This window comes from Oratosquilla oratoria, chromosome 32, assembly GCF_046742065.1.
Source record: "Oratosquilla oratoria isolate Oo_2021 chromosome 32, ASM4674206v1, whole genome shotgun sequence".
In the NCBI taxonomy this organism is placed as follows: Eukaryota; Metazoa; Arthropoda; class Malacostraca; order Stomatopoda; family Squillidae; genus Oratosquilla; species Oratosquilla oratoria.
In genome coordinates, this window is record NC_134808.1 from 12,047,127 (window position 1) to 12,066,370 (window position 19,244).

Below are 19,244 nucleotides of genomic sequence, written 5' to 3' on the forward strand. Positions count from 1 at the left end.
CTTCTATTTGTGGGTGTAGGGAGGTCTCTGATGGCTTGAACTTTAGCTGCTAAGGGAGATATTTCAGAATTACATACTTTGAAACCTAAGTAGGATACTTGGGTATTTCCAAAATTACTTTTTTCTAATTTGATGGTTAGGTTAGCCTTGTTGGCTCTCAAAGAACTCATGCAACATATTTAGATGTTGTTCCCAAGTGTCGATAAGTATCACCATGTCATCTAGATATGATTTAACCCCATCGATATGATGACACCTACGTAGGCGTCATGAGGAGCAAGTGGGTACGTGAGGATGCCGATGTCGGTGTCTTAATTATATATATTGTATTTGTACCTGCGTGACCCCCATACTCTGTAAACTGGCTTCATCATATTTTCTATGGTTATCAAAATTCACGGGTGAAAGAACGAGCAATACAGCGGTAACTTTATTTTTTATAATGCGAGTATTATGACACAACATCACACGTCTGGCAGCTAATGCTGCCCATGAGATTTTGGCCCGTAGTGAAGGGGTTAACTCCTCTCATGCCTGAAATAATCTTATTAACCATTCTTTGGAATGTAGCAGAAACATTCCTTAACCCAAAGGGAAGAACCTTAAACTGAAATAATATAATCCATCTGGTGTTACAAAGGCATCGGGGTGCATTGATATTTGATGATAACCTTTTAGTAGATCTATGGTAGTGACAGATTTAGAAGAGCCAATGTTATTTATTAAATCATCAATCCTAGGAACAGGGCTGTGGAGTCGGAGTCGGAAGCAATTACGGTCACTGGAGTCGGAGTTGGAAGCAATTACGGTGTCACTGGTGTCGGTAAAAATATACTGACTCCAACTCCAGTTAAATTTACACTTTATAATGCCTTCATTTAATCTGTAGAGCTATGCAGTGCACACTCCTTATGAGTAGATTATATAAAAAAAAATATTTTTTATAAAATGTAATAAATCTCATTGTCTTATCTTCGTGGTCATTCCACTAAACCCCCAAAACGTCCTTGTGCAACGCTGGCTTTCAAATTTATACATAGAGCGATAAACATCCAAAGTATTACTTGAATAAATTAGATAAACACCTCCATTTTACACCTTCTGTTGACATACAGTCATGGGAGCCATAATATTCCTGTCAAGTTCCATATGCGTCGTTTCCATCACTCCATCAGTTTGGTGGTTTCTCCCACTGCTGTGTTGCTAAACACTAGGATAATTATGATTTCAATTGTAGACTAATGCAATAATACTATCTCTTCTCTCCTTTCCCCTTCTTTGTCCCCTCTATACTTTTTAACATTGAATTATTGAAATAAGGATATTTAAAGTATAAAAAAATGTGTTGTGGTCTTGTCCAACATATGGTTTGGAGTGGTAACGTGGTTGGTAGTTGAGCGGCGTTTGGAGGCTTAAGATAAACATGGTGGAGCAGCGTAGCTCTCTCTCTGTGGTCGTCTTCTTCTTTATTTTGTGACAGGTGTTTATATACATGGCTCGTGGCTAGGTTGCCAACGAGATATTATTTATTTACATGATGCTGTTTTAGCAAATATTAGAGATCAGGATAGGTTTTAATTACTTTACAATTTGCATATACATATATACAATGTACTACAGTTGTTCGAGGTTTGGACAGGATGGACATATCCCATAGGAAAAGGGATTTCAATATCAATGGCAATATCGCTTGGGTTTTCTGAGGTGTCAATACCGGCGTCCAGGTGCTGGTTGTAAGGTTGACGCCCTGGTCCGAACAATAGAGACTTGACCATAGATGACCGCGGGATGACCCTTCCGTGACAAAGTGAGATCAGAGTACCACTTGACTCCTATATGCACCGAGATGCATATGTGCAGTGCTGATAGTATGTGTAGAGGCGGTAGATGAAGATCTAGGAGATTTTGGTGGTAGATTACGTCTTCTAGGAGGTCTAGACGTTCAACAGTTGCTCGGCATACGCTACCAGTGTCCGTCCTCACGACACCTTGAGATTTGAGATCCACATAGGCTTGGTGCATGAACTGTTAAGGGGGTTGACTCTCATTTCGGTGATTTGCTCGATCGGATTATGCATTTATGGTCCTCCCAACCTTATTTTTTTATGCAAGACAATGGAAATTTAACACAATGTGCAGGGAAATGGGATGCATCTGTGACAGAAATTTCATTGAAATCCATTAAGAAATTTTTACACAACAGACGATTTACTTGCAATTTTGAGTTATTTTTGAAATAACGTTTATTTTTCCAAAAGCATGAGAAGAATAATGATTTCCTTTGGTGTACAGTTAGTAGACATCCAGATGTACCTAAACTAGTATACTCGTAATTATAAGCGAAAAAGAAAGTCAGCCTTACAGCAAATTATAAAAAAAAAAAAATCACAACTTTAAAAAATTGTCAAAAATATATATCAAGTAGGTTAAGAATGAATTTACTAGTTTTGTTAGATATAAGTATCATGATCATTTTCCAACAAGAATGATCAAAATTGCTTATTTACACATGAAGTTATAGTTTTGTGCGAAAAAACTAGTTTTTAGAAAATAAGATTTTTATGTTTATATATTCACTACTCCATAAAAGTGCCTCCAAAGAGTATCAAATGCACATATCTACTTACATAATCCTTTGATCATTTCTGGGAAGTAAGCAGCAGATGTTCATTACATTTCTTTTGCGCCCATGCCAGCTGAGAATCGTGACAATCCTAACCTTCCATATCCTTCACATAATGAATAGTACACATGCATTACAATCCCTTTGCTAAGGTTAGTATTCTTGCACTTCTCAGGTTCAGAATGGAGCAAAATACTTCGGCAACTATCACATCTGACATATTTAGTTATGGAGTAGTGAATTTATAAACAAGAAATGTATAAAACAGGATAGCACGTGGAGAAATGACGCACGCATACGCTGAACCCTTTTTCGATTGCACTGAGTGTGGTGACTACTGCCTAAGCTATCGTACAACAATATCAGAGTATAAAATTCTAAAAAAACAAACAAAAAAAAACGACAAAATACAAGGAAAACAAACCATAGCAAAGAAAGGGGCATGGCTGACGGGCAGACCTTTAAATTTCTGGCCCTTTAAACCCGCCATTACCTGAGAAGGGTGGCGTTATACGTCTGGAAACCAGTCCCGCGGTGTTCAGGGACGCCACACCAGTCCACACACGAAGTTTGACAAAATCGAATATTTTTCACCGAAATGAGAGACAACCCCCTTAAGGAGATAGAAGAAAGAGGGTGTGCCTAGGTCAAGGGGTTGATCTTCCCTGAGTGGCAATGGTGATCTGCACAGATAGAAGGGAGATACTTGGTTATGTCATGATAAGATGAACATGAATGATAAATATTGGTTTTGGAAATAGATGCCTGGATTTTTGTTGGGGCTAAAGAAACTTATACAATTCTATTTCTGAGGCTATAACGAGGTGTAGGGATCGGTGGAGTGGTAGAGGTGTTTGTGTCTAGAGTCTCGGTCGTGTGTGTTGGTTGTACTATGGGCGGGGAGGGAATGTCATCCATGTCGAGACCTCTGGGAACTAGTTTTATATGATCTAAATGTAGGATAGCCTCTGTGAGTTCGCGTAAGTTGAGAGCTTTGATCTTATTGTGCGGAAGTATGTCGGTGACCCAGAATGGACCATGGAATTTGGGTGCAAGTTTTGATGTGGGTTGGTGGTTGGTGTTGTATATAATGTCACCTACAGAAACATTGCAATCTCTGGAGTGAGCTCTTCAACCTAATCATATCTGCTTTTGAGAGAGTCAGTGACTCATGTACTCTCTTGAAAAGAGTGTTGAAATTATTGAGAGTTACCTTGACAAAATCGTTGAAATCATACACGGGGGGTTTCTGAAGTGAGTAGGTCGTACGGCATTTTCTTATCAGACCCGAACAAAACAAAATGGGGTGATTCCGAGATTGATCTATTGATTGCACTGTTGATGCAGGCTTGTATCATGGGTATATGTTCGTCCCAAGATGCGTCTATGTGGCAAGGTGTCTGAGAATGTTGAGTATCTTCCAATTTTGTCGTTTAACGAGTCCATTCGAGCTGGGGTGGTATGGTGTGGTGTTACTCTTTGTAATGTTGAACTGTTGGCAGGTATTTGTGAGAATGTCGTTATTGAATTCAGTGCCATTTGTCTGAGATTAGTTTTTTTGGTGTGGTGTATGGGCAGATGACGTTGTTGATAATTGAGCTACACTTTTTGCTGTCTTCTCCGCTAAAGGAGAGAGGATGCAGAACCGAGAGAAATGGTTGATGCATACGAAAAGGTACTGGTTTCCATTGAGAGTGATTGAAAGTTTGAGTAAGTCAATGGCAATGGTTTCAAAGGGTCTGGAAGGTGTTGGGTAATTGTGTATTGGTACTTGACCGCTAATGTGACCTTTATGAGTTATACATGAGTGGCATGTGTCTATGTATGTGTGTATGTCTTTACGCATGGTGGACCAGAAGTACTTTAACCTTGCTTGCGAGAGGCACTTTTCCTTCCCGCAGTGTCCTGCTAATGGAGAATCATGTAGTATTTTGAGAACTCATGGAACAAGACTTGTGGGAACTACTAATTGTGTAACCATGCGGTTTGGTTCGCTTTTGTTTGTGAGCAGTGTGGTGTGGTAGAGAACCTGGTCTATGAGAGAGTAGTCTATGTTGGTGGAAAATCGTCTTGTGTTTGTGGTGTCACCTGAATTTAGATAGTGTATGATTCTTTTCCATAGGGGGTCTGTCGCTTGAGCGGCAATGATGCGTTCTCGCGTAATGTCAAGTGGCTCTGCTGCTTGACGTATTGTTGCTACATTTCTACTAAGGGCATCGGTGACAGAGTGTGCACGGCCCTGGACGTAGTGGAAGGTAGGCATAAATTCCTGAATAGTGAGGAACAATCTGGCTAGTTTTCCTTTCCAGTTAGGTTCTTGCCTTTGAAGAGGTGGATAATGGGTTGATGATCTGTATGAACATGTATTTCATATCCTAGAATGATGTCTTTAAAATGTTTGAGGGCATATACGATTGCGAGCGCTTCGATTTCAGTGACAGAGTAGTTTTGTTTGTGCTTGTTTAATGCACGGCTGGCGTATGCTATAGGTCTAAGTTTGGAGTCGTGTTGTTGCATTAGTACTGCGCCAAGGCCTTTGTATGAAGCATCTGTACATAGTGTGAAGGGTTTAGAGAAGTTTGGGAATGCCAGAACCAGGGCTGTTGTGAGTGCTTGTTTGAGCTCGTGGAAAGCGGTGTTGTGTTCAGACGTCCAGTTAAAAGGAGTATCCTTCTTGAGAAGGGCTGTTAATGGAGCTGCCATGTGAGCATAGCCTTCAATAAAACGTCTGTAAAAACCTGAGAGTCCTAGAAATGATTTTACGTGTTCTGTAGAGTTAGGGGTTGGAAATTCTAGAACCGCCTTAACCTTGTCCTGAGAAGTAATGATGCTGTGTGAGTTTATGACGTGTCCTAGGAACCTTATTTCCTTTTTGAGAAAGGAGCATTTTTTGAGTTTAAGTTTTAGGCCTGCCGCGGCTAATCTTGAGAGGACAGTTTGAAGTGTGAAAAGGTGTTCTGTGAGTGACCGTGAGGCAATGATAATGTCGTCATCATATATGAAGGCTGTCTTTCCTATAAGACCTAGAACCTTGAACATAAGTCTTGTGAAAACAGAGGGAGCAGAGACGAGTCTTGTGGCCAACCTTTTGAAGTGGTAATGGCCCATATCGGTACTGAAGGCTGTTAGTGGTTTTGATTCGTCATCTAGAGGTATTTGGAAATACCCTGACATAAGGTCGAGAGTAGAGAAGACCGTGTTGTGTTCGCCTATGGAGTAGATTGTGTCTTGGAGATGAGGAATAGGGTGCCTTTCGGGAATGGTGAGTTTATTTAGCTCACGGAAATCAACAACAGGGCGAAAGGAGCCATCGTGTTTTGAAACGACAAAGAGAGGAAAATTCCAGGGTGATAGACTGTGTTCTATGATGCCTTGGTCGAGCATGTCTGCAATGATGTTGTCAACAATGTTTCTTTTACTGTGAGGAAGACGGTACGCGGGTATGTACCGTGGTTTTGCATTCTGTTGAAGTGATATATGATGTTCTATGATGTCTGTGAGACCTAATGGTTCGCCTGGGAGTGCAATTGCATACCTGTACGTGTTCATGAGTGTTAGGTGATCTGCTCGTGCTTCAGGGAAATTTACATCGTTAATGTGTGTTGCTTTGATGGTTTCCTGTGTGTTCTGTTCTCTGTTGTTGATGGTGCATACGTGTTGTATGTTGTCATGCTCGATTATGTGTAATAGGGCAGGATACACTGTAAAATCACAAATGTTTGTTCCTTTGTTCATCTGAAGAGGTGCATTGGTATTATTTGCAACTATGATTGTTGTGTGTTCTTTGCTGGATGTGTGAGATAGGGCGGATAAGAGAGATACACCAGATACACGGCAAGTGTCTGTGATGCAAAGAACATCTGAGTCGGGAGCTTTGAAGATACGCACTTTGAGTTTCGTGTACTCGCATGGATAGTGTGTTTTGTCAGTGATTACAACTGCGTGAGAGTTCGTGAGAGAGATTTGTGAGACGGTAGTGTATTGTGGTGATATTTCCTGGATGTTAGTGAAAACGTCTTGGTCGAGAGTTGACTTTGACATGTGCGCTGACAGTTTACGCCTATTCCGTTTGTGTTGTGAGCTACGAGGGTGAGCAGATGGGGTGGGCATGTCCATTACAAGTGTCACCTTTTTTGTTTCGTCGATGTTTTGTTCAGTTGTTGTTGCATGCTGTTGCTCAATCATATGCAAGTGTTTGACGTGCGTGTTTGCTGTTTTTGCATGCGTGTCGGCTGTATTTAGAGCTGTTATGAAGTGATTATTGAAACCAATGCCGTTTTGAGCAGGATAGATGATGATGCAATTTCTCTGCATCCATGTCAAACCTATAAGAATATCTGCAGGAAACACTACTTCCGCTATGTATACTGTCATTGTAATGGGAGGACAGTTGGCATGAAGGGAGATGTCTAGTTCGGTTTTTCCTATGATGGGAAAAGGAACTCCGTCTACATTTTGTAACGTGATATCCGTTGGTTCTAGAACTGTTACTCTACTGTGTCTGAACCGAAATTGGTCGAAAGAAACCTTGGACATTATATTAACTGGGGATCCTGTGTCCAGAAAGAGTAGTTGTGGAAGGTTGTTGACCGTGGCCTGGAATGTCATAGCATACGGGGAATATCGAGAGTCAGCCATTGTGAGAATCGGTAGTGGGGGGGGTTTGATTCTGTCTCGTGAGGTCGTGTGTTTTGTTCACCGTGAGACGATAGTCATACCGTGTTTTGTTTGTTTGTGTTTCCGCTAGTCAGGTGTTGGGGAGGCGCGTATGACGTGTAGGTTTGTGATTGTAAGACGCGACATTGTGTTGTGTCGTGAAAAGCTGGTCTGTGATATGAGCAGTAGCTAGTTGGTTGTATGTAATAACACCTGTTTGTGCTGTGTCCTGGTATGTTGCAGATTTTGCAAAAGATTTGTCTCCTAGATTGTGAACGCTGTCATGATCTTGTGCGTGATATTTGTCTACCTCTAGTGTGATGTTCGTGAGACATGGTTCTACCTCTAGTGTGATGTTCTTGTGAGATTTTTGCTACCGTGGGAGTGGGTGGGGGTGTGAGAGTGTGTGTGAGGGGAATTTGTTGTTGTTGAATTTGTGTTTTTGTCGTTGACGTGTCCAAAATTTTTCTAGAGAAGTCAACAAGTGTTGTGTCTGGATCAAAGGGAATATTTTCTATTTTCTTCAGTGTTTCTGGGTGAAGGCGCGAGATCAGTTTTATGTAGGCAAATAATGAGAGTACATGATCTAGGCTGATTTTGTTATTTGTAACCCAAGGTGAAGAAATGAGTGCGTCTTTTTGTTCTTCCTTGAACTGACTCGCCTCCCTGACTGCTCTTTCCTTAGTGAGATAAGGGGGTGTGTTAAAGTTTGTTCCAAGTGTGTAGATGGGAGAGAGAGAGCCTAACTGTTCATATGGGGTGAAAGATTTCTTGAACTCATCAACGAAATTTTGGAAGGTCTGTGGCTGTTGGAACGTGTCTGATTGTATTATGTTGCTTGCTAAAGTGTCGTTAAAATCAATGCGACTTTTAAGGACCACGATTTTAGTCGTATCGTCTTGCACCTGTGTGCGTTGTATATCTGAACGAACATCATCTAACAGAGTGTGGATGGCGATGTTTGTCCCATTGAACTTGGGAAGAATGTTGTCATGCTGAAGGAGTGTTAGTAGATTTGTTGCAGAACATTGCATGTGTGGTTGAGCGATGGTTGGGTTTGTGTTTTGATTTGGCAAGGACTGTGGTATTTTCGTTTGGTGCTGCCATTTTGGAACGAGTGTTGTAATGGTGTGAAAAAAAAATCACTGAAAAAATTTAAGGCTTTGCAAAAAAAATATAAAAAAATCACTGGATAGCCTTCACTCGAACTCGCAACAATTTAGAGCTACACCTAGCCCCAATAAAAGTACAAGCATCTACTTACAGTGCTGACGGGTATGATGCGGTGGTGAAGGGTTCACAAGAGGTGGAAGTTGAATGGTGCAATGGTGCAGATCAGGAAATATTGAAAAGAATGAGAAGGGTGACAAATGGGTTAGTTCGTTTGTGGAATTTATTCAGTTTTGAAAGGTGTCTGCCTGACTTTCGGACGTGAGAGCGATACTTCCTTGAGGTGTTGACCGATGCTGCTGGGCTGGCTCACAGCAAGGGAGATGGGCTTTTGTCTCATTGCCGGCTCCTGGGCTGGGTCGCTGGGATGAACTTTCCGGTGTGTTGGGCTGGCTCTCACTGCGTGGGAGATGGCTCGTGAGCTTTTGTCCACTTCGCTGGGTTGGTCGCACGGTGAAGTTGATGGCTTGCGAGCTTTTGTCCGCTTTCGCTGGGTAGGGCTCACAGCGAGTTTTGAGTTGATGGGCTTGATGGCGTTGGGTAGGTTGCACAGCGTTCCTGCTCTGGGATCTTGTGCTTGTTGATTTTGCTTGTTGATCCGACTTGCTGCTTCCAGATATGTTGTATTTCCACGCTGCCTCCAGATATGTTGTATCCTATGCTGCCTCCAGATATGTTGTGGTCTTGTCCAACGTATGGTTTGGAGTGGTAACGTGGTTGGTAGTTGAGCAGCGTTTGGAGGCTCAAGATAAACACGGCGGAGCAGCGTAGCTCTCTCTCTGTGGTCTTCTTCTTTATTTTGTGATAGGAGGTGTTTATATACATGGCTCGTGGCTAGGTTGCCAACGAGATATTATTTATTTACAAGATGCTGTTTTAGCAAATATTAGAGATCAGGATAGGTTTTAATTACTTTACAATTTGCATATACATGTATACAATGTATTACAGTTGTCCAAGGTTTGGACAGGATGGACATATCCCGTAGGAAAAGGGATTTCAATATCAATGGCAATATCGCTTGGGTTTTCTGAGGTGTCGATACTGGCATCCAGGTGCTGGTTGTAAGGTTGACGCACTGGTCCGAACAATTTAGAGACTTGACCATAGATGACCGCGGGATGACCCTTCCGTGACAAAGTGAGATCAGAGTACCACTTGACTCCTATATGCACCGAGATGCATATGTTCAGTGCTGATAGTATGTGTAGAGGCGGTAGATGAAGATCTAGGAGATTTTGGTGGTAGATTACGTCTTCTAGGAGGTCTAGACGTTCAACAAAGTTTCACGTTTCAAACATGTTCAGCTGTATCTTGTATTGTACTCGTATCGATAAGATCGGTTCCAGAACCAGAGTAATGTCCATTGCAATAATCGCATAGCAGTACCAGTATATAGTTAAATCAAGAAGTACATTATAGAATCTTTATTTTACTGCATTTTCTTCAATATCCTTTCAAAAAATCTCTACTTTAGTAATAAAGTATTAATGAGGTCAAACATAGGAAAGCCACACTATAATATATATCTTTATTCTTTGATATAAACCAGTTATAATGATATAAGTCTACTCAAGATTGGAGCGTATGTGTGTTGTATAGGCTTTATAAAATATGTAGGCCATAATCAGTTAATTACATGAAGAGGAGTCGGAGTCGGAGGTGCCAAAAATAGAGGAGTCGGAGTTGGAGGTTTTGTGTTCCGACTCCACAGCCCTGCCTAGGAAGTGTATAAGTATTTGCTCTAGTCATATCATTCAACTTCCTATAATCTATGTTTCCCTCCTGGTTTTGGTACTAGTAAACAGGGAACAGCTCAAAGACTGGAGGATGGTTCTATTATTCCCCGTAGTAGTAGAAATTTTACTTCAGCTCTAAGGCTACTCTTTTTCTCAGGATTTAACTTGTAAGGGGCTTTTGTAATGGGTCTGATAGAGATTAGTTTGATGTCATGCATTACATCTGTGTTTTGCCTCGGAACATCAGGAAATAATTGTGGGTTCCTGAATTGATCTTACAACATCTTGATGTTTATCAGCCTAAGTGTTCTACTTTTTACTCCAAGTTCATCAAAGCTACAGAGTTCTGCAATGGTAGATCAGAATGTGGCAAGTAGTATTTGGTTGTGTCTTCCTTTATCACATTAGCCAAGATGGCTTTGTTGGAATGAATAGTTTCAATGAGTTTATGTGGCACTTCCTAAATTTCTTTCACCTCTCTGGAATTTGTATAATATAATTCAAAGGGCTTACTTTCTCCTTGATGGTGTATGGTCCTTGAAACCTACTCTGAAGAGAATCTCTTGGTATAGGTGGATATAGGAGGACTTCATCACCTGGATGAAACTCTCTTTTGTCCTTTTATCATACTTTCTCTTCATCTTCTCTTGAGCCTGATTCAATTATTTCTGGCCTAAATTCCAAGCTTGTATAATTACAGATGGGATGTGGGGGGGAGTATCTATTTACCTAGTTGTATCATACAGGAAGGGAGCTATGCTTGTGGTGTCCTGTCTTTGTATCTTGCAGTGTCTAGTTTGCTCTTAAATTCATGTATAGTTTTTGCACACTATGTGTGAATAATATTTTGATGCAGCCTAAAAGGATTTCTCCCCATCTCTTTTTCTGCATGAGGGGGTGGAGAGGATGAGTCACCAATTAAATGAAGCGGCCTTGCTGTGTATGTGCTGTGTCTTGCTACACTGCTTCTGACCCAGGGCAGTGGGCGAGATGCAGGGATGACCTGTCATCCAGGAGGAGCCAAGATAAGAGAGAGGGAGGGGGATGAATGAGAGTGGAATATGTGGGGATGGAATGGGTGGGAGTGGATTTTATGCTTTTGTTTTTTGGCTACCTCCCTTGTAATGGGGAAATAGCCATTGGTATATGTATGGAAGTTCTAAGCTGTCTTTAATCTTCCTAACATTCTCTCTACATGTACAGTGGTTGAGACGAGAATCGAGTAAGCCAACTATCTTTCAATACTTTAAGGGGTCCTCTGACTTCATGACCAAAAATGAGTTCAGCTGGACTATAGCCTGTACTGTCTTGTTTGGTCGATCTGGCTACAAATAGTAATAAAGGTAATCCATCTTCCCAATCAAGATTGTTTTCTAAAACATACTTTCTGAGATTAGTGTATCTTTACCCCTTACCACCCTCAATCACTAGATTGAGGGTGGTAAGGGGTAAAGATAGTATGATGTACGAGAGGGCTTCAAAAAGTTTGTGGAAAAAGGACAGTATAAAAAAATTGTTTCAGTTATGATGTTTATTTTTCAACATATGTTTCATTAAGGTCAATACACTTTTGCAAACGATACCAGCCTTTAAGTCCGTCTGAGTAGAACTGAGGATCATGTGATCTGAGCCATGTCAGAGCAGCTCTTTTTACATTTTCAACTGATGGAAAATTGGTACCTTTCCATCAGATATGACTCAGAGGCATTTGGTAATGTGTCAGCCAATACAAGAGTTTGAATAGCCCTGTATCTGTAAGGATGAAGATGGGTTTTGATTCACTTTTACAAAAATTAGATATAGTTCCTTTCATCACAAAAGGAGCAAAATGGGGTTCTAATATGTTTTTTTTAGTTCAGCTGGTAAATTGTGTGATAGGATGGAAGTTGAAGATTCCATTTTAACTTGTGATGAGGAAGTGGGTTTGGATATACTTTGGGAGGACAACTTACTTTGTAAATTGGTCCTAGATGGGCTGCAATATCTAGTTGGACTGGGGGAATTACTTGAAAGAAGCACAAGTTGTGAATGAGTTTGATTATTTTCCTACATTCAGAGAAACTATGTCTAAATTTGAGGCAATAACTGCAAGTGTAGGACTGCGGGAACTATATTTGGGATAGGTCATTGGATAATACCTATCATGAAACTGTCTTTTAAATTTTTTCTTGTTTGCTGATCTTACTTCTCCTTTATAAGGAATGGGAATGTTGTGTTGGCTCTGATTTATTTTGGTGACATAGTAAGTTTTGTTTGCTTCAGGTCTTTTTTGCTAGATCAGAAGGACTTCTTTTCTCAAGATAAATCCTAAGATCTTGATCTAGTTATTTCTTAAATTGTTCTAGCCAGATTACTTCTCTTAATTTAGCAAATGAGTCTGTATTTGTTGCTTTAAGCCACCAATCCCTATACCTAGCCATGTGGGAACTACCGTATATTTCCGTGTATAAGACGAGGTACAAAATTAGAGCAAATTTTTATGAATATCTCATATTGGTAGTATAAGATGACTGCTAAATTACAAAAGCATCAGTGTATCAAACCCACCGTACAAAAAGAATTGTTTTGATTACGTTTATCAGCTGTTTTTTCCGCTTTTTCTCTTTTCTTTCTCATTACTTAACTGTATCCTAATACCAGATAAATTACTTATTGTATCCTTATAAATTCAAAATAAATGAAATAAAGCAAATCATGAATCATGATTTTCTGAGAACACACATCAACTAACAAAAATTATTTGTTTACGCTCCTGGTTCGTTCCTGGTTCAACTACTGTAATATATATATATATTTTTATAAATAAACGTTTAATGTACTGTAATCTAAAAATTTTATTTTCAGTCTTAAAAATTACTGAAAAATTAGCGAAAGAAAAAGGTTGCTATGAACGCAACCAGTGCTCGATGTTTACATTTTTTCAGCTGTGTTAAATGTGTTTACATAGAATAGTTAAAAGTACCATAATTTCATTAATATAGAATTATTCCTCGAATTTATTAACTATTGCCATTTACTATAAAGATATGCCAATAATATATAAGGTAGATATGGTTTGATTACCTTTATTACCAGTTCTTATCATAATGTGAATCATTTCCTTTGTATCAGTGGTTATCGGCAGGCTAGCCTACCAAGTCATCTCACATAGAATTCAAGGTCTGATTTTCATAATGGTAGTATAAGATGACCCCCCCATTTTAAGGGGTGAATTTTTGGATTTTAGGGTCATCTTATATGTGGAAATATACAGTAAATCTAAGTATGTATCTTGGGGAGACTTTGAAATTCCTGAATTTTAACCTATGAGGCTCCAGGCTTCAGTTCATATGCCACTAGGACCTACACTTTCACATTATCATATTCACTGTTTCGTTTAGAGATGCATACACATTTTTTAGCTCTGCCTACAAACTTTGGACAGGTAAACTCCAGCAATTCCTTTCTATTTCTAATTTGTTTAGAATCTTTTCTGTTCAAAGAAAACCTGTGGTTTATCCTCGGAAAAATTTGGTAGGGGACAAGTGTACTTACATACATATACCAAGGCTTTTTCCCCCTTACAAGGGAGGTAGCCAAAAAGGTAAAGGCATAAAATCATTTCCACCCATTCCATCCCTGAATACACTCCACACCCCTCCACCCTCCCTCTTATCTGAGCACCTCCTGGATGACGGGCCGTCCCTGCACCTTGTCCACTGCCCTGGGTCTGGAGCAGTGTCGCAAGACACAGCACATCCACAGCAAGGCCGCTTCATTAAATTGGCGACCCCCCCTCTCCATCCCCCCATTGCATAAAAGGAGAAGACGGGGAGAAATCCCTTCGGGCTGCGTCAAATTTTGCTCACACATACTACCTCACCCCCCATCCCCCCGCCCATTCCACCTCATGCAATCACAACATCATCCATATACAACCATTCTCCATTCACCCCTGTCTTCTGTCCTCTCCCGTCCTTCCCCAACAGACATTCCCCTCTTCCCCAAAGCCCCCTTCACCCCATCCATCCACCTCATCCTGGGACGTCCCCTCATGTTCACTCCCTCCACATCTGCCTTCCATACCTCTTTTACTAGTCTTTCCTCACTCATTCTTTCCATGTGTCCAAACCATCCTAATACTCTTTCATCAACCCTATCTCCCAGCTCCTTTTCCACCCCTGTTCTCCTCACCTCCTCATTTCTCACTCTATCTAGCCTAGTAACCCCCATCATACTTCTCAGACACCTCATCTCAAACACATTCAAACTCCTTCTCTCTTCTTCTCTTATGTTCCATGTTTCTGCCCCATACAGTGCTGTTGGCACAATCACTCCTTCATATAGTCTCCTTAGCATCCATTCCCAAATGTCTATTCCTCATTACACTCTTTAATCCACCAAGGCATTTACTCGCTTCTCTCAATCTACATTCTACCTCCACCTTCACTCCACCTTTTCCTGCCACATTCCCACCCAAGTATCTAAAACTATCCACTTCCTCCAGTCGCTCTCCCTTAATGCTCACTTCCAGACTACTGCCACTTTCACCCCTTGTACATCTCATCACCTTACTTTTATCCACATTTATATTTAGCTTTCTTCTATCACATACTCTCTCAAACTCTGCCACCAACTTCCTCAATCCCTCCTCCAATCCTGCCACAAGCGCAGTGTCGTCCACAAACATCAGCTGGCTCACCTCCCACTTTTCTCCATTTTCTTTAGCCATCTCCAATCCCTGACCCACTACCCTTGCATTTACCTCTCGCACTACCCCATCCATGTATAAGTTGAACAGCCAGGGCGACATAACGCATCCTTGACGAAGTCCCACCTTTACCTCGAACCACTCACTCTCTCCATTTCCAATCCTGACACAAGCTCTACTACTCTCATAAAAACTCTTGACAGCTCCCAGAAGCTTTCCTCCTATCTCGTATATCTGCATAACCTCCCACAGTGCCTTTCTGTCTACCCTATCATAAGCCTTTTCCAGATCCATAAAAGCCCAAAAAACATCCTTCCCCTTTCCTATAGCTTTCTCACATATCTGTCTTACCACAAAGATCTGATCTACACAACCTCTACCTGTCCTAAATCCACACTGTTCCTCACCAATTACTCCTTCTGTTCCTCTCCTAATCCTCTCAATCGAGATCCTCCCATAAGCCTTCCCAACTACACTTAACCCCTTCCATACGGTGCCGCACACGTAGGCGTCATGAGGAGCAAGTGGATTCGCGACGCTGCCATATCGGCGTCTTGATTATATTTATTGTAGTCGCCCCTGTGTTTTTACATTCTCCCAAATGCACCCTGAATCCCATTCTCTGTGGTTTTCAAAATTCGCGGGTGAAAGAGAGAACGATCGATATAAGCGGTGACTATATTTTATGATGCGAGTATTATTACGACACGTCATACGGCTGGCATTGGCTGCTGCCCACGAGATTTAAGTCCCGTACTGAAGTGGTTAACAAGCTAATCCCTCTGAAACTACTACATTCACACTTGTCCCCTTTTCCCTTGTAAAGTGGAACTATACAGGCACTCCTCCAGTCCTCCGGCACTCTACCCTCTCTCCAGCAAACATTAAATAACCTCACCAGCCAGTCCACCATCACTGTACCTCCTTTTTTTCAGACATTGTGCATGGCATCCATCCAGACCAGGTGCCTTACCTGCTTTCATCATCTTAACAACTGCCTTCACCTCATCCTTATTTCTCCTCCATTTTCCTCACTCACCACTCTCATTTTCTTCGCATTTCTCACTGCAGCTATCTTTCCCTCCCTATCCTCCTTCACATTTAGCAACTCCCTAAAATATTCTGCCCATCTTCCCCTTACTGCCTTCTCTTCCATTATCATCTCTCCATCTGCACCTTTTACCTTTTCTTCTCTACTTGATTTGCCTCCTCTTCCTCTCTTAATTTCTTTCCAAAACATCTTTTTATTACTTTCAATATTTTCTGTCATACTCTTACCCCACTTCACATCTGCTCTCCTCTTTGCCTCCTTTACCTTGTGCTTTACTTCTCTTTTCTTTGTACCTCTCATATGACTCCCTCATCCTATTTTGTAACCAATCTGTGAAAGCTTGTGTGAGGATTAGAAATGGAGAGAGTGAGTGGTTCGAGGTAAAGATGGGACTTCATCAAGGATGCGTTATGTCGCCCTGGCTGTTCAACTTATACATGGATGGGGTAGTGCGAGAGGTAAATGCAAGGGTAGTGGGTCAGGGATTGGAGATGGTTAAAGAAAATGGAGAAAAGTGGGAGGTGAGCCAGCTGTTGTTTGTGGACGACACTGCGCTTGTGGCAGGATTGGAGGAGGGATTGAGGAAGTTGGTGGCAGAGTTTGGGAGAGTGTGTGATAGAAGAAAGCTAAAGATAAATGTGGATAAAAGTAAGGTGATGAGATGTACAAGGGGTGAAAGTGGCAGTAGTCTGGAAGTGAGCATTAAGGGAGAGCGACTGGAGGAAGTGGATAGTTTTAGATACTTGGGTGGGAATGTGGCAGGAAAAGGTGGAGTGAAGGTGGAGGTAGAATGTAGATTGAGAGAAGCGAGTAAATGCCTTGGTGGATTAAAGAGTGTAATGAGGAATAGACATTTGGGAATGGATGCTAAGAGGAGACTATATGAAGGAGTGATTGTGCCAACAGCACTGTATGGGGCAGAAACATGGAACATAAGAGAAGAAGAGAGAAGGAGTTTGAATGTGTTTGAGATGAGGTGTCTGAGAAGTATGATGGGGGTTACTAGGCTAGATAGAGTGAGAAATGAGGAGGAGAGCAGGGGTGGAAAGGGAGTTGGGAGATAGGGTTGATGAAAGAGTATTAGGATGGTTTGGACACATGGAAAGAATGAGTGAAGAAAGACTAGTAAAAGAGGTATGGAAGGCAGATGTGGAGGGAGTGAACATGAGGGGATCTCCTAGGATGAGGTGGATGGATGAGGTGAAGGGGGCTTTGGGGAAGAGGGGAATATCTGTTGAGGAAGGACAGGAGGGGACAGAAGACGGGGGTGAATGGAGAATGGTTGTATATGGATGATGTTGTGATGCATGAGGTGGAATGGGCGGGTGGATGGGGGGTGAGGTAGTATGTGTGAGCAAATTTTGACGCAGCCCAAAGGGATTTCTCCCCGTCCTCTCCTTTTATGCATGGGGGGACGGAGAGGGGGGGTTGCCGATTTAATGAAGCGACCTTGCTGTGGATGTGCTGTGTCTTGCAACACTGCTTCTGACCCAGGGCAGTGGACAAGGTGCAGGGATGACCTGTCATCCAGGAAGTGCTAAGATGAGTGGGAGGGTGGAGGTGTGTGGAGTGTATTCAGGGATGGAATGGGTAGGAATGATTTTATGCCTTTACCTTTTTGGCTACCTCCCTTGTAAGGGGGGAAAAAGCCTTGGTATATGTATGTATGTATGCTATACCAAGATATTTTTCCTCCTTACAAGGGAAGCCTTTGTACAAATATTGTACAAAAATATGAAACAAAATATACCTAATATGATTATACAAAATATGAAACATGACTTTTTTTTTTTGTATACATCTTGGGAAAAAAATATATGTTCTGTATATTTTTAGGATCTCAGGACAAGGCAGAGCATCTGTAATGGAGACTAAGCCTTTGAATCGCCATGATAGTATGAGTAACCCGCTTGTACGACCTGCAAATTATCAAGCTCTCAATCAGCCACAATCAAATGTGAGTATTCATAGTTGTTTTATGTTTACCACAATACTGAATCTTGAAACTTTTGCATCATATAAATTACTTCTCTGCCATGTATTTATTTCTCTTTTATCTTTGATGCATGTATTTCTTGTATCTTTCTTATTACATTCAGGTATGTATATTACATTAACAAGTATTGACATCCATACAAATATAGTAGCCAAAAGGAGGGTTATGTTGAGGGGTGAAAGTGATGATGGGTGTTCAAACAGTGATCCTTCAGTAGGGATGTCAGATAAGAACATATCTTTGGTTCTTGTGTCCAAAACCTGCATCTTCACCTCCTTTCAAGGATGTGATCCTGAGTGGCTGATTGTGAAAGAATGGCATTTAATATTTGGAGTACTGAAACAATTGGTTATTTTAACCCATTCGATATGATGACGCCTACGTAGGCGTCATGAGGAGCAAGTGGGTACACGAGGATGCCGATGTCGGCGTCTTGATTATATATATTGTAGTTGTACCTGCATGACCCCCATACTCTATAAACTGGCTTCATCATATTTTCTATGGTTATCGAAATTCACAGGTTAAAGAGAACGACCAATACAGCGGTAACTTTATGTTTTATAATGCGAGTATTATGACGCAACATCACACGTCAGGCAGCTAATGCTGCCCGCGAGATTTTGGCCCGTATTGAAGGGATTAAGAAAAGATTAGATAATTTTATAGATATGGATGATAGGTGGTAAGGGACATAGAACTGCTTGGTGTAGGCCTTATAATCTCTTGTAGTCTCATCCATTCTTATGTTCTTAACTCATTGCACCCTTACCCTTTGTACTTCTTATTACTGCACTTTTACCCACATTTACTTTCAACTTCCTCAATATCATACCTTCCCAAATTTCATCACTAACTGCCTTAGACCTTCCATTGACCCAGCAAATAAATGGCTCACCTCCTACTACTTTCCGTTCTCACTGACCATCTTCAGTGTCCTGCCCACCACCCTCACATTCACCTCCTGTACCACCCCATACATGGACACATAGAACAACCATGGTACTAAACATAACCCTGGTGCAGTCCCTTCACCTCAAACCACTTACTGCGCTGAATGGCCTACCGGCTCCGGCGCTTGGCTTTCAAGCCAAAAATTCCATAAATCAATCAATCAATCAAACCATTTACTCTCACCTTTACCAATCTTAACATTAGGTTTACTATTCACAGAAAATTGTTTGACTTCTCAACAGTTTTCCTTCTCTCCCCAATATCTACACATACACACACACAAGTAATAAAAAAAAAAGCAAATTGTGTTAGAGATACAGTGGATAAAAAAAGTGTATTGTAATATATGGACTAAAGGAAAAACA

At 41.2% G+C, this 19,244-nt stretch overlaps 1 protein-coding gene across 4 annotated transcripts in view; it reads left to right on the top strand.

Annotated features, from left to right (window-relative positions):
* Nucleotides 1-19,244, top strand: part of ClC-c (chloride channel protein 3) — a 350,410-nt gene that overhangs the window by 16,741 nt on the left and 314,425 nt on the right. For all 4 annotated transcript variants that reach the window (XM_076213815.1, XM_076213817.1, XM_076213820.1 and 1 more), the window contains exon 2: nucleotides 17,766-17,886. In XM_076213815.1, coding sequence (XP_076069930.1) covers nucleotides 17,794-17,886 — 93 coding nt within the window. In that variant the 5' untranslated portion in view covers nucleotides 17,766-17,793. The remainder of the gene's footprint in view (nucleotides 1-17,765; nucleotides 17,887-19,244) is intronic.